The sequence below is a fragment of the Carcharodon carcharias genome, chromosome 4 (genome assembly GCF_017639515.1).
Source record: "Carcharodon carcharias isolate sCarCar2 chromosome 4, sCarCar2.pri, whole genome shotgun sequence".
Taxonomy (NCBI): Eukaryota; Metazoa; Chordata; class Chondrichthyes; order Lamniformes; family Lamnidae; genus Carcharodon; species Carcharodon carcharias.
The window spans coordinates 31,827,008-31,842,924 of record NC_054470.1 but is presented as its reverse complement, the minus strand read 5'-3'; the positions used below and the strand labels follow the sequence as shown (position 1 = coordinate 31,842,924).

At 43.9% G+C, this 15,917-nt stretch overlaps 1 protein-coding gene across 3 annotated transcripts in view; it reads right to left on the bottom strand.

Moving 5' to 3' along the window:
- The window catches only part of c4h9orf64 (chromosome 4 C9orf64 homolog), a 42,309-nt gene that overhangs the window by 21,860 nt on the left and 4,532 nt on the right, over nt 1-15,917 (bottom strand). For all 3 annotated transcript variants that reach the window (XM_041186634.1, XM_041186633.1, XM_041186635.1), the window contains exons 2-3: nt 4,025-4,382; nt 2,344-2,603 (exon numbers count right to left, since the gene is read on the bottom strand). In XM_041186634.1, coding sequence (XP_041042568.1) covers nt 2,344-2,603; nt 4,025-4,361 — 597 coding nt within the window. In that variant the 5' untranslated portion in view covers nt 4,362-4,382. The remainder of the gene's footprint in view (nt 1-2,343; nt 2,604-4,024; nt 4,383-15,917) is intronic.

Below are 15,917 nucleotides of genomic sequence, written 5' to 3'. Positions count from 1 at the left end.
TATAAAGGAAAGCACCATCAAAGCATACCAAAATCTAAGCAGCAAGTTACTTGATGTGGACAAAACCACAGCAACTTCAGCCCTCCATGTGCTTCCAGCAACAAGCAGCTACAGGAACTACAATCTTCAGGCCCAGACAAAACAAAGCAGGCACCATGCCATGGCAGGCTTCACTTCTGATTTCCTCTCAGGTCAGCTCTCCAGACTCTAGGTGCATGTGCAGGCAGTGCGACTGATTAAGTGTGCATGTGCAGTCCCAAAACAGCTTTTGGGCTGCCCTGATGGTCTCAGGCTCTCCTATACAGAAACGCATGCACAGAAGGACTGATATGCCTCGCAAGTAATCACTTCAACCTATACACACGCATCCCGTGCATCCAGTAGTTTATTAACTGGTAAATCTTTTATTAGCTTCTTGCTATAGAACCATAGAAAAGTTACAGTACAGAAGGAGGCCATTTGGCCCAACTTGTCCATGCCAGCCCGAGGACACCCAGGTGCCCTTTCTAAACCCACCTTCCTGCCCTGCAGCTTACAGCACTTAAGGTGCAGATCAAGGTACTTTTTAAAAGAGTTTAGAGTTTCTGCCTCTACCACCAACTTGGGCAGCAAATTCCAGACACCCACTACCCTCTGCGTAAAAAAGTTCTTCATGTTCCCCCCTACACTTTCTGCCACTTATCTTGAACCTATGTCCCCGGTTCAAGAATTCTCTACCAAGGGAAAAATTTTATCCTGTCCACTATATCTATTCCCCTCATAATTTTGTACACCTCAATCAAGTCACCTCTCAGCCTTCTTTGTTCTAAGGAAAATAACCCCAACCTATCCAATCTCTCCTCGTAGCTACACTTTTCTAATCCTTGCAACATTCTTGTAAACCTCCTCTGCACTCTCTCCAGCACTATTACATCCTTCCTATAACGTGGTGACCAGAACTGCACACAATACTCCAGTTGTGGCCTCACCAGTGTTTTATATAATTCCAACATTATATCCTTACTTTTATATTCTACACCTCTGCCAATGAAGGAGAACATTCCATATGCCTTCTTTACAACCTTGTCTACTTGAACTGCTGCCTTCAGGGACCTGTATACTTGTACGCCAAGATCTCTCACTTCATCTACTCCTCTTAGTATATTCCCATTTATTTTGTAATCCCTGTAACTGTTTGACCTCCCTAAATGTATGACCTCACACTTCTCTATGTTAAAATCCATCTGCCACTTTACTGCCCACTTCACCAACCCATCTATATCGTTTTGGAGATTATGGCTATCCTCTACACTATCCACTACTCGGCCAATGTTGTGTTATCTGCAAATTTCCCAATCGTGCCCCCCACGTTCACATCCAAATCATTAATATATAACACAAACAGCAAGGGTCCAAGCACCAAGCCCTGTGGAACACCACTTGAGACAACTTTCCATTCGCAGGGGCATCCATCGACCATTACCCTTTGTTTCCTGTTACAAAGCCAACCTTTTATCCAATTTGCCACATTACCCTAAATCCCATGGGCTTTTACTTTCCTGACCAATCTGTCATGCGGAACTTGTAGTAGAATCACTTGAGATCTGGAGGTTGCTCATGTATTTGCACAACTTGTTATCCCATTTCCTATTATAAGGAACATTTTTGCCTTAATATTGTAGCCTTGACCTTGGTCCTTTCATTCTGGATTGTAGAATTTTACAACTTCCACAAGAAGAAAAACAAAATTCCAAAGTAGCTAACCAACTTAGGATATAAATTATTGTATTTTACCAGCCAAGCACAACTATAATTATAATTACAGTTCACAAAATTAACTATAATCCTACTTTGTGCATGCTACAGTATCGCCATTCTCAGATGATTTGCACCTTTTTTATTCATACTGCACAATCACTGGATCACAGTAAGCTCCGCAGCCTGTCTACCTGATAATGTGGATCAGGTTACATATTGCTTGGAACTTGTATCACTCCACAGCAGGTAAGATGAAAATTACACATTTCAGAAAAATTGTTGCTATGTCCTGTCACCTGGCCCAACGTACTTGTCTTGCAAGTGTCACTGTGCCATGAATGAACTGAATGGAATTAGTTTTTCATCGGACCATTGAGTGAGAATTTTTTATGAATTCCTTGTGTTCAGCAACAAAGAACAGGAAAAAATTTGTGCTAGTACTATCATAAGCACAGTGGGAAAGTTTCCCTAGTTGAAAATTTGACAATTTCAAACATAGCAAATTTTCCCATTTATTTATAATGTCAATACTATATAGCAATCAGCGGAAACAAGTCCCCCCACCAACATTGACCAACAAAAGGGGCCTAACCACAGCAAACTCACCTGAAATGTAGTTTCATCCCTATATGAAGGAAAATTATCCACCACAAGGCGTAGCAATTTCTGGGCACTATTTTCACTCTTCTTAATGCAATTGAGGAATGAACCATCAAACTTCTCTAGCAATATGTTTCCAGCCTCCTTAAGCACTTTGAGACGTTCTTCAATCAGAGGCATTGGAACATCCGTGTCTGAACGTAGCACATATTTCAATTGATCCAGGGTTATGTTAGCAAAAAATGATGCACTGGTAATGGGAATGCCTTAACAGGAAGAAAAAATACCAGAAATATTAACATAATTACTCCTTCTACGGGGAAAACTTGAGATCTGATCAAGGCAGATCAATGTGAAAATGCACTGTACAGTACAGTTGTTATCAAATTCACAAATGACTTTCAATGTGCCAAAGCTAAATGATTTCTCCTCATCCTTCTCAATCTGTCTGCAATCTTTGACACTGTTGACTACTCCATTCTCCTCCAAAGCTTCTCCACTGTCATTCAGCTGGGTTGGACTGCTCTCACCTGTTTCCATTCTTACCTATGCGAACATAGGCAGAGTATCAGTTATAATGGCTTCTCTCCTACTCTGACACCACCATTTCTGGAGCACTGCAAGGATCTAATCCTAGTTCCCTATTCTCATCTACATGCTGTCCTTGGTGACAACTTCCGGCCCTGCCAACAATTGGAGACTAAAATCGATCTGTTCCCAACCTATGACCTACTTGACCTGGAGGTGAACTTCCAACCACTCGGTATCACTGAGAATATGTGTTTCCATCTATACCAACACTGCCTGACTTTATCCCTCTCTCAGCTCATCTGTTACTGAAACCCTCATTCACGCCTTTGTTATTTCTAGGCTTGACGATTCCAAAGCACATCTCGCTGTTCTCCCACATTCCATCCACTCAATGCCTAGACGGGTGGTGGAGGCAGGCTCAGTCAAGGCTTTAAAAAGGAAATTGGATAAGCATCTGAAGGGGAAAAAATGCAGGGGTACAAGGGAAGAGTAGGGGAGTAGCCAAATTAATCTTGTGCTGTAACCATTTTTTAACTCTATAGCCAGAGGCGGGAAGGGAAATCAGCCAGTGTTGTGGTGGAAAATGAGTGCGTGGTCACAAGCTGAAAACTTGGTCAGGCTTAATGAAGATGTTATCTCTATTTCCTTAAGTTCTTCTCGCTCCCACCTTTGGATAAAACAGCCTATAGACACTCACCAACTCTGCTCACACATGAAGACAGCATTTGGGTCAGGAATGAGAGAGTTGCTGGTACCCGTGAAAACTTAGTAATCATATTCCATGGGGGAAAAAAACAAAAGAAGTTCTATTTCCTCATGTTAAAGATCAGCTAGTTATTATCACATTAATGTTTGTGGGATGTTGCTGTGTGCAAATTGGCTGTTGTGATTTCTCCAATACAAAATGCTTCCTCTTCAGAAGTATTTTAATGACTGAAGTGCTTTTAAAATGCACTCACATTGTGAAAGGCACTATGTAAGTGCATTTTTTTTTAAAAACAGGAAAATTAACAGTTTATATATATTAAATTTCATCAACTGGACTTGTCAATTTCTTTTAACACCATATTTAAGAAATAATGGTCTCTGAACCTAGCACAAGTAGAATTTTCAAAACCTGCCACAAAGGTGAGAATAAAATTCAACGGGAACTAACCTTCATCTAGTGCTCTATTAATAGCAGCACAAAGTGACCAAAAGCCACTATGCATTTTGCCTTTGTACTTAACCAAACACTTGTGATCATCATTTTCAGACCAAAAGGAAAAGTTGAGAGTATCTGTAACAAATACCCAGTTGACAGAGGTCTCACTCATTGTTTGTGGGTTCAGGTCATGGAGCAACTTCCATCCTGTAGCATCAAGTTCCTCTGAATTTCTTTTTTCAAACACCATTTTGGCAACCTTTTGAACCCCTTCTTCTAAAACAGAGACATCTTTGCTGTTCTCGGATATAAATTTTCCAGCTTCCTTTGGCGGCAATGGTGCATCCATTTCTTTTTCCTTTTATTACATCTTAAGGGGAGAAAAATAAATAAATTGAAACTATGAACATAACTTTACCATACCCCAAAATAGACACAGCAGCAGATAGAGAGGATTCCTTATAGTTCAGACCTGCACCCCTAAATAGGCACAGCCAGCAATTTATTGATAATATGACACAACTCCTTTTAAATGTCAAGTTAAGTATTATGCAAGCAAGCATGGAGACATTTTAGTGCAGCCAGTCACACAGCATAAACTTGGGTATTTGGTGAGTGAGGGAATTCACTTGAGTAAGGGAGGGAAACAGGAAAGTGATTGGTTGGTGAATATTTTACTCATTTATCTTTCAAAACCCATGTAATTTATTAGTAATGGTAAATATGTTAATAGTAGTAAAGTTAACAGCAGTAGTAAAGCTCATTGGGAGTGGTAGGATTTATTACTTATAAAGTAAAAAATAATAAAATAACATAATAAAAGATGGGTTGCGACTGCTGAATGTGGGACTCCTGGACACCAGTGCGATCTAGAACAAACATGTCTGTAATAAGATTTTTTTCTAATTCTGTCACTGGACGTGGGTATCGCCGGCCAGGCCAGCATTTTTATTGCTCATCCAAAATTGTCCTTGAGAAGGTGGTGGTGAGCTGCCTCCTTGAACTACTGCAGTCCATGTGGTGTAGGTACACCCACAGTGCTGTTAGGAAGGGAGATCCAGGATTTTGACCCAGCAACAGTGAAGGAATGGCAATATAGTTCCAAGTGAGGATGGTGTGTGGCTTGCAGGGGACCTTGCATGTGGTGGTGTTCCCATGTGTCTGCTGCCCTTGTCTTTCTCACTTAGCTCATGACCTCAGGAGTCAGGAATGTGATGGAATACTCCACACTTGCCTGGATGAGCGCAGCTCCAACAACACTCAAGAAACTCAACACCCATCCAGGACAAAGCCCATCTAATTGCCACCCATCCGCCTTCAAGATTCACTCCCACCACCTCTAAAAGAGGTCACGGGTTTGGCAGGTACTATTGAAGGAGCCTTGGCAAGTTGCTGCAGTGCATCTTGTAGATGGTACATACTGTTACCACTGTGCATCAGTGGTGGAGGGAGTGAATTTTGAAGGTGGTGGAAGGGGTGTCAATTAAATGGGCTTTGTCCTTGATGGCGTCAAGTTTCTCGAGTGTTGTTGGAGCTGCACTCATCCAGGCAAGTGGGAGTATTCCATCACGCTCCTGACTTGTGCCTTGGAGATGGTGGACAGGCTTTGGGGAGGCAGGAGGTGAGTTACTTTCTGCAGAATTCCTAGTTTTAGCCATCCTGCTCTTGTAGCTACAGTATTTATATGGATGATCCAGTTCAGTTTTTGATCAATGGTAACACCCAGAATGTAGATAGTGGGGGATTCAGGGATGTAATGTCATTGAATGTTTAGGGGAGATGGTTGGATTCTTGCTTGTTGGAGATGGTAATTGCCTGGCACCTGTTTGACACAAATGTTAGTTGCCACTTATGAGTCCAGGCCTGTTTGTTGTCCTGATCTTGCTGCTATGGGCACTGAATCCTTCAGTATCTGAAGAGTCACGAATAATGCTGAACTTGTGCAATCAGCAACATCAGCGAACATCCCCACTTCTGACCTTATGAGCAGAAGGTCATTGATGAAGCAGCTGAAGATGGTTGGGTCTAGGACACTATCCTGAGGAACTCCTGCAGTGATGTCCTGGAGCTGAGATGACTGACCTCCAACAACCACAACCATATCCCTTTGTGCTAGGTATGATTCCAACCAGTGGAGAGTTTCCCCCTGGTTCCCATTGATTCCAGTTTTGCTCAGGCTCCTTGATGCCACGCTCTGTTAAATGCTGCCGCCGTGTCAAGGGCAGTCACTCCCACTTCACCTGGTCCAGCTCTTTTGTCCATGTTTGCACCAGGGCTATAATGGGGTCATGAGCTGTGTGGCCCTGGCAGAAATCAAACTGAGCATCAGGGAGCAGGTAATGCTGACTAAGCACCGCTTGATAGCACTTTTGATGACGCCTCCCAACACTTTGCTGATGATTTAGAGTAGACTCATTGGGTGGTAATTGGCCAGGATGGATTTGTCCTGCTTTGTGTGTACATGACATACCTTAGCTTTTTTCCACATTACTGGGTAGATGCCAATATTTTAGTTGTACCGGAACAACTTGGCTAAGGGCACAGCTGGTTCTAACGCATGCCTTCAGTACTATTGCCAGAATGTTCCCAGGGCTCATAGCCTTTGCAGTATCTAGTGCCTTCATCCATTTCTTGATATCACTTGGAGTGAATCGAATTGGCTGAAAATTGAAATCTGTGATGCTGGGGACCTCCAGAAGAATTCGAGATGGATTATCCACTCAGCACTTCTGGCTGAAGATTGTTACAAATGCTTCAGTCTTGTCTTTTGCACTGATGTGCTGGGCTACCCTATCATTGAGGATGGGGATATTTGTGGAGCCTCCTCCTCCAATGAGTTGTTTAATTGTCCACCAACATTCACGACTGGATGTGGCAGAACTGCAGAACTTAATCCCATCTGTTGATTGTGGGATTGCTTAGCTCTGTCTGTCACATGCTGCTTCTGCTGTTTGGCATGCAAGTAGTCGTGTGTTGGCACTTTTTTTTTTAAGGTATTCCTGGCACACTCACCTGCACTCCTCATCGAGCAAGGGCTGATACCCCGGTTCGATGGTAATGATAGAGTGAGGGATATGCCGGGCCACGATGGTACAAATTGTATTTGTGTACAATTCTGCTGCTGCTGATAGCCCACAGCACCTCATGGATGCCCAGTTTTGAATTGCTGGATCTTTTTGAAATCTATTCATTTAGCATGGTGATAGTGCCACACAACACAATGGAGAGTCCTCAATGTGAAAATGGGACTTTGTCTCCACAAGGACTGTGCAGTGATCACTCCAACTAATGCCATCTAGGACAGACGCAACTGCAACAGGTAGACTGGTGAGGACGAGGGAAAGTAGGTTTTTCCCTTTTGTTGGTTCCCTCATCACCTGCTGCAGACCCAGTCTAGTAGCTATGTATTTTAGGACTCGGCCAGCTCAGTCAGTAGTGGTGCTACTGAGCCACTCTTAGTGATGGACATTGAAGTCCCCCACTCAGAGTACATTCTGCGCCCTTACCACCCTCAATGCTTCCTCTGAGTGGTGTTCAACATGGAACAGCACTGATTCATCAGCTGGGGTTTGTGTTGGGGGGGCGGGGGGGGGGTGCAGTGGTGGTGGGGGTGTGTTGGTGTGTGTGTGTGTGTTGGTAGTTAGTAATCAGCAAGAGGTTTCCTTGCCCATATTTGATCTGACGCCATGAGACTTCATGGGGTCCAGAGTCGATGTTGAGAACTCATAGGGCAACTCCCTCCCAACTGTCTACCACTGTGCCACTACCTCTGGTGGGTCTGTCCTGTCGGTGGGACAGGACGTATCCATGGATGGTGATGTCATATCTGGGACATTGTGATGTACAATTCCAAGAGTATCACTGTGTCAGGCTGTTGCTTGACTAGTCTGTGGGACAGCTCTCCCAAATTGGCACAAGCCCCAGACGTCAGTAAGGAGGAGTGCCCAGGGTTGACAGGAATGGGTTTACCAATGTCATTTCCAGTGCCTAGGTTGATACAGGGTGATCCATCCAGTTTAATTCCTTCTTGTAGGCTGCGCAGCGGTTTGATATAACTGAGTGGTTTGCTCAACCATTTCAGAGGACATTTAAGAGTCAACCACATTGCTGTGGGTCTGCAGTCACATGTAGACCAGACCAGGTAAATATGGCAGAGTCCCTTCCTTAAAAGGACATTAGTAAACCAGATGGGTTTTTACAGCAATCAACAATGGTTTGATGGTAACTATTACAGAGACTAGCTTTTTTTTTAAAAATTCCAGATTTATTAACTGAATTTGAGTTCCAGCAGCTGCCACGGTGGGATTCGAATCCGCGTCCCCAGAGCATTAGCCTTGGCCCCTGGATTACTAGTCCGGTGAGATTAACACTACCTCCCCTCAAAGCGTCAGCGCCTTGAGGAGCTTCAGCTCAGAGTCACTGACCTGGAGGCTGAGTTGCAGACACTGCAATGCATCAGGGAAGGGGAAAGTTACCCGGACACTTTATTCCAGGAGGTGGTCACCTCCACCAGTATAGGGAGTTCTGGTTTGGTCAGTAATCAGGGACAGGAGGGTGGGACTGCAAGTGAGCTAGATAAGGAGGTGGAAAAGGTAAAGTGGAGGAGCCTCAGCCCTAGCAATTGTCCATTAAGTTAAAGGTTCTTGCAGCTTGCGGGGGCAAAAGCTGGGACTGCAGGTGGATGAGAGAACCGACCACAGTACTTGGTACAGGGAGCCATTCAAGTGGGAGGTGGGGGTGGAGAGTTAATAGGAATACAGTGGCAGTAGGGGACAGTATAGTCAGGGTTTGACACAGTTCTCTGAAGCCGACAGTTCAAGTCCAGACGGCTGTGCTGTCTACCAGGGTTCGGGACATTTGCTTGGGGTTGGAGAAGAACTTGCAGTGGGAGGGGGAGAATCCAGTTGGTACCAGCGACATAGACAGCACCAGGAGAAAGGTTCTGTTTATGCATTACGATCAGCTAGGCGCTAATTTAAAAAGTAGAACCTCAAAACTAATCTCTGGATTATTACCCGAGCCATGAGCAAATTGGTGTAGAATAAACAAGATGAGAGGGATGAATACGTGGCTAAAAGACTGGTATAGGAGAAATGGGTTTCAATTCATGGGACGTTGTTGCCAGTTTTAGGGAAAGTGGGAGGTCTAACAATGGGGCAGGCTTCACCTGAACCGTGCTGGGGCCAATGTTCTGGTGAGTCATATAACTAGGGTGGTAGAGAGGGCTTTAAACTAAACAGTGGGTGGCAAGGGTATGTGTGAGAGAAGATGTAGTAAATGATGAGATACTAGAACAAGGTAGTGACTCGGGTAAAGATATCCAGAGTGTGGCAGGAAGGGATAGAGAGTACAAACTTAATGAACTAGCAGATAAGGCCAGAGATTGCAAAAATGGGAAAAAGACAAGGTTCAGAATCTGAATGCATGCAGCATTCATAAGAAAATGGGTGAACTGCTAGTGCAGATGGAAATAGATATGTATGACCCGATAGCTATCACATAGACATTAGCTGTAGGATGATCAAGGCTGGGACCTGAATATTGAAGGGTATTTGACATTTCAAAAAGATGGAAAACTAGGAAAAGTTTGTGGGGCAGCTCTATTAAGTAAGGATGTCATTACTACAGTAATGAGAGATGACCTTAGCTTGACAGGGTAAAATATAGTATGAGTTTGGGTAGAAGATTGGTCAGATTTTAAGAACCAGCAAAGAGAGACGAAAAAATAGTAAAGAGAGAGAAAGTCAAGTATGAGAGAAAACTAAAACAAAAATAAAAAAAATACCTGGAAAAACTCAGCAGGTCTGGCAGCATCTGCGGAGAGGAACACAGTTAACGTTTCGAGTCCGAATGACTCTTCAACACAACTAAGCAAAAATAGAAGAGAGGTGAAATATAAGCTAGTTTAACTGTGTTCCTCTCCACAGATGCTGCCAGACCTGCTGAGTTTTTCCAGGTATTTTTATTTTTGATTTCCAGCATCTGCAGTTTTTTGCTTTTATATGAGAGAAAACTGGCTAGCTACTGCCCTTCTAAGATGATGAATCAGTGCTCCTCCATGTTGACCACCTGGAGGAAGCACTGAGGGTGGCAAGGACACAGAATGTAATCTGGGTGGGGGACTTAAATGTTCTTCACCAAGAGTGGCTCAATAGTACCACTACTGACCAAGTTGGCCGAGGTCTAAAGGACATAGCTGCTAGACTGGGTCTGCGGCAGGTGGTGAGGGTACCAACAAGAGGGAAAAACATACTTGACCTCACCCTCACCAACCTGCCTGCCACAGATACATCTGTCCATGACAGCATCAGTAGGAGTAACCACCGCACAAGTCGTTGTGGAGACGAAGTCCCGCCTTCACATTGAGGATATCCTCCATTGTGTTGTGTGGTACTACCAGTGTGCTAAATGGGATAGATTTCAAACAGATCTTGCAACTCAAGGCTGGGCATCCATGAGGCGTTGTGGGCCATCAGCAGCAGCAGGATTGTACTCGAACACAATCTGTAACCTCATGGCCCAGTATATCCCCCACTCTACCATTACCATCAAGCCAGGGGATCAACCCTGGTGCAAAGAAGAGTGCAGCAGGGCATGCCAGGAACAGCACCAGGCTTACCTAAAAATGAGGTATCAAGCTGGTGAACCAAAGCACAGGACTATTTGTGTGCCAAATAGCAAGTAATAGATGGGGCTAAGTGATCCCACAATTAAAGGATCAGATCTAAGCTCTGCAGTCCTAACACATCCAGTTGTGAATGGTGGTGGACAAATGAACAACTCACTGGAGGAGGTGGCTCCACAAAAATCCCCATCCTCAATGATGGGGGAGTCCAGCACATCAGTGCAAAAGATAAAGGTGAAGCGTTTGTAACAATCTTCAGCCAGAAGTGCTGAGTGGATGATCCATCTCAGCCTCCTCCGGAGGTCCCCAGCATCATAGATGCCAGTCTTCAATGAATTCGATTCACTCTATCTTATATCAAGAAACAGCTGAAGGCACTGGATACTGCAAAGGCTATGGGCCCTAACAATATTCTAGCAATAGTACTTGCGGTCCGAACTTGCTGTGCCCCTAACCAAGCTGTTCCAGTACAGCTACAACACTGGCACCTATCCGGCTATTTGGAAAATTGCCCAGGTATGTCCTGTACACAAAAAGCAGAACAAATCCAACCCGGCCAATTATCGCCCCTTCAGTCTACTCTCAATCATCAGTAAAGTAATGGAAGGGGTTATCAACAGTGCTAACAAGCGGCTCGCTGACGCCCAGTTTGGGTTCTGCCAGGACCACTCAGCTCCTGACCTCATTAGAGCTTTGGTTTAAAGATGGGCAAAAGAGCTGAACTCCCAAGCTGAGGTGAGAGTGACTGCCCTTGACATCAAGGCAGCATTTGAGCGAGTGTGGCATCAAGGAGACCTGGCAAAACTGGAGTCAATGGGAATCAGGGGGAAAACTCTCCACTGGTTGGAGTCATACCTAGCGCAAAGGAAGATGATTGCGGTTGTTGCAGGTCCGTCATCTCAGTTCCAGGAGTTCCTCAGGGTAGTGTCCTCGGCCCAACCATCTTCAGCTGCTTCATCAATGATCTTCCTTCCATCATAAGGTCAGAAGTGGGGATGTTCGCTGATGATCGCGCAATGTTCAGCACCATTCGCAACTCCTCAGATACTGAAGCAGTCCATGTCCAAACATAACAAGACCCGGACAATATCCAGGCTTGGGCTGACAAGCGGCAAGTAACATTCTCACCACACAAGTGCCAGGCAATGACCATCTCCAACAAGAGAGAGTCCAACCATCGCCCCTGTGATGCTCAATGGCATTACCATCACTCAATCCCCTATCAACATCCTCGGGGGTTACCACTGACCTGAATCTGAACTGGACTAGCCATACAAATACTTTGCCTACAAGGGCAGATCAGAGGCTAGGAATCATGCGACGAGTAACTCACTTCCTGACTCCCCCAAAGCCTGTCCACCATCTATAAGGCACAAGTCAGGAGACTGGTGGAATGCTCCCCATTTGCCTGAAGAGTGCAGCTCCCACAACACTCAAGAAGCTTGACACCATCCAGGACAAAGCAGTCCGCTTGATTGGCACCACATCCACAAACATTCACTGCCTCCACCACCAACACAGAGTCGCAGCAGTGTGTACCATCTACAAGATGCACTGCAGGAATTCACCAAGGCCTCTTCGACAGCACCTTCCAAACCCACTACCACCTAGGAGGACAAGGGCAACATATGGAGGGGACCACCACCACCTGGAAGTTTCCCTCCAAGTCACTCATCATCCTGACTTGGAAATATATCACCGTTCCTTCACTGTCGCTGGGTCAAAATCCTGGAACTCCCTTTCTAACAGCAACATGCTTTTACTTACACCACATGGACTGCAGCGGTTCAAGAAGGCAGCTCACCTCCTTCACAAGGGCAACAAGGGATGGGCAATAAATGCTGTACCAGCCAGCGAAGCCCACATCTTGAGAATGAATAATAAAAAGACAGTAAGAGTTTCTACAAGTATTTAAATAGGACAATAGGCATTTGGAGAGCAAATCTGGGAAATTAAGAATGGAAACAAGGAAATGGTGGAGGTTTAAGCAGACACAGTTTAACAATAAGATTGTAGTGGAGAATTTTTTACTCTCGGAGGGTTAACATACAAATAAGGAGCAGAAGTAGGCCATTCAGCCCCGCCACTTAATAAGATCATAATAAGATCAGATAGTAACCCAAAATCTACATCCCACCTACTCCCAAAAACCTATCACCCCCTTACTTACCAAGAATCTATCCACCTCTGCTTTAAAAATGTTCAAAGACTCTGCTTCCACCACCTTTTCAGGATGAGTTTCGAAGACTCACTACCCTCAGTGAAAAAAATTTGCCTCATCTATGTTTAAATAGGTGACTCCTTATTTTTAAACAGTGACCCCCTAGTTCTAGATTCTCCCACAAGAACAAACATCCTCGCTACATCCACTCCATCAAGACCCCTCAGGATCTTGTGTTTCAATCATGTCGCCTCTTACTGTTCTAAGCTCCAGCAGATACAAGCCTAGTCTGCCCAACCTTTCTTCATAAGACAACACCATTCCAGATATTAGTCTGGTAAACCTTCTCTGAACTGCTTCTAATGCATTTATACCCTTCCTTAAATAAGGTGACCAATACTGTACACAGTTCTCCGGATGTGATCTCACTAATGCCCTGTACAACTAAAGTGTAAGCTCCCTACTTTTATATTCAATTTCCCTCACAATAAATGATAACATTCTATTAGCTTTCCTAATTACCTGCTGTACTTGCATGCTAGGCCTTTTGTGGGTCATGCACTAGGACGTCCAGATCCCTCTGCACCTCAGAGCTCTGCAATCTCTTACTATTTAGACAACATGCTTTTTCTTTTATTCTTCCTGCCAAAATGGACAATTTCATATTTTCCCACATTATACTCCATTTGCCAGATCTTTGCCCACTCACTTAACCTATCTATATCTTTTTGTAGCCTCCTTATGACCTCTTCACAACTTACTTTCCTACCTCCCTTTATGTCATCAGCTAATTTGGCAACCATCCCTTCATCCTATATAAATTGTAAGCAGTTGAGGTCCCAGCACTGATCCCTGTGGCACACCACTTGTTATGTCTTGTCAACCTGAAAAGACCCATTTATGCCTGCTGTCTGTTTCCTGGTAACCAGCCAATGTTTTATTCATCCTCTGAAGAAAGGTTATACCAACTCGAAACATAAACTCTTTCTCTCTCCACAGATGCTGCTCAACCCGCTGAGTTTTTCCAGCATTTTCTGGTTTTGTTTCTATCCATAACAATTTGTTACCCCCATATCATGAGCTTTTATTTTCCGCAATAACCTTTGATATGGCACTTTATTAAATGCCTTCTGGAAATCTAAGTACAGCATATCCACTGGTTCCCCTTTATCCACAGCACGTTACTTCCTCAAAGAACTCCAATACGTTGGTTAAACACGATTTCCCTTTCATAAAACCATGTTGAGTCTGCCTGATGACCTTGAGCTTATCCAAGTGCCTTGCTATACCTTCTTCAATAATAGCTTCTAATATTTACCTATGACAGTTGCTAGTATGTGGAGGGCAGTGGAGTGGGTCAATGAATTTATCCGAGGCAGAGTTAAACAGATTTTCAATAGACAAGGGAGTAAGGTTTATGGGCGGGCAGACAGGAAAGTGGAATGAGACCACAACCAGATCAGCCATAATCTTATTGAGTGATGGAGCAGGTTCAAAGGGCTGAACTCCTGATCCTAAGTCATGTGTTCCTATATTAGTGCCATTAGTTAGTCGCTCCAGTCCCTCAAGGCAGTCTGCTCTGCAAACTGAACTGCTGATCCATCATGTTGTCTACTGGTAAAATTATAATGCAGTTACCTTAAGCAAAACTTGTGTTCACCACCTTACTTTTATTTAAACAAATGTAGGCACAGTTGTTAAGTGTAATGCAGAACAGAGCCACAGAGAGCAGGAAGATCCTAGTTACAATGAAACTATGTTCAGCATGAGAATGAGACCCTGGGGGAAGGGGTGCAGAATGAATAGAAGCAAACAGTAACATTGATGCATTATCAGTCTCATCATTCTCCGCTGACAAAATATAACAAATTTAAAATCAGTTACTTTGGGGCCATTGCTACGAAGATGTTGAAGGATATACACCAACAATTAATTTTGCTCTTGTTGGCATCCTTCCATCTATAAAAGATGATGGACATGCAGCAAAAAATCCATTTCAGATGGGGTATCTTCATATGGCATACCTTTGCCAAGGGCTGAAGAGGCCAGGTTCTGCCGCAACTGTTGCATATGAAGCTAACAGGTATCATTATGGGTTGTTGCTTTCAGTATTGGCATCTGTTGCCAAGCCACCAGTCATCGTGATGGTGCGCACCAAGCAACAGGAGGTGCCACCATTTTCCTCTGGGAAAACTGGTTGTCATCAACCAGTGAACCCCAGGTGCGATAATCAATGTTTAGGGCCTCATGTCACACTTGCAATCAACCTTTTAAGTGAAACTTTGGGCATCCAACTGGATGTCTGGTACCAGCTACCTCACCATACAGAAAGTCCTTGGGTAAGTGACCGTCTTCCATACTGCCCAAGCCAACGAAGCCAAGTTGAGAAGTGCCAACAAATTTGGGAGCTCTGCCTTTGAGAGGACTGTCTCATTCCTGATTTAATCCTGCCAGGATATACCCAAAATGCACCAAAAACAGCAGAGGTAGTAATTTTGTTGTAAATTATATCAATATAGCAAATTGCTCTAGATAAAAATCTTTTAAAATAGGTATCCACTACATTGAATGTGATTGTGTAAGTACTGCTATTCTGTTTTGGGAATTATTGGAGAAAACCTTTACATTGTTTCATTGATTAAAGGGGAAGGAAGTACTTTTGGCAGTATTTGGATTTAAATATTCACCCATTTCATATAAGTACTATTAGCCGTAGTATTGACTTAGGAAAATAAAATATATTACACAAACTCACTCAATGGTTTCCATGCCAGAAGAGAGTTCTGCATGCCTACTAGGCCACTCTGTTGTCAATGGCAGGGATCGTCCTGGAGTTTTCACAGCTTAAGTACCACAATGACACTCAAAAAAAGCCTGGGCATGATAGTTGAAGAATAATCTAGCCTATAATAGAAACATAGAAAGTAGGAGCAGGAGTAGGCCATTTGGCCCTTCAAGCCTGCTCCACCATTCAACATAATCATGGCTGATCCTCTCTCTCAATGCCATACTCCTGTTCTCTCCCCATTCCCCTTGATGCCTTTAGTGTCTAGAAGTCTATTTCCTTCTTAAATATATTCAGTAGCTTGGCCTCCACAGCCTTCTATGGTAGAGAATTC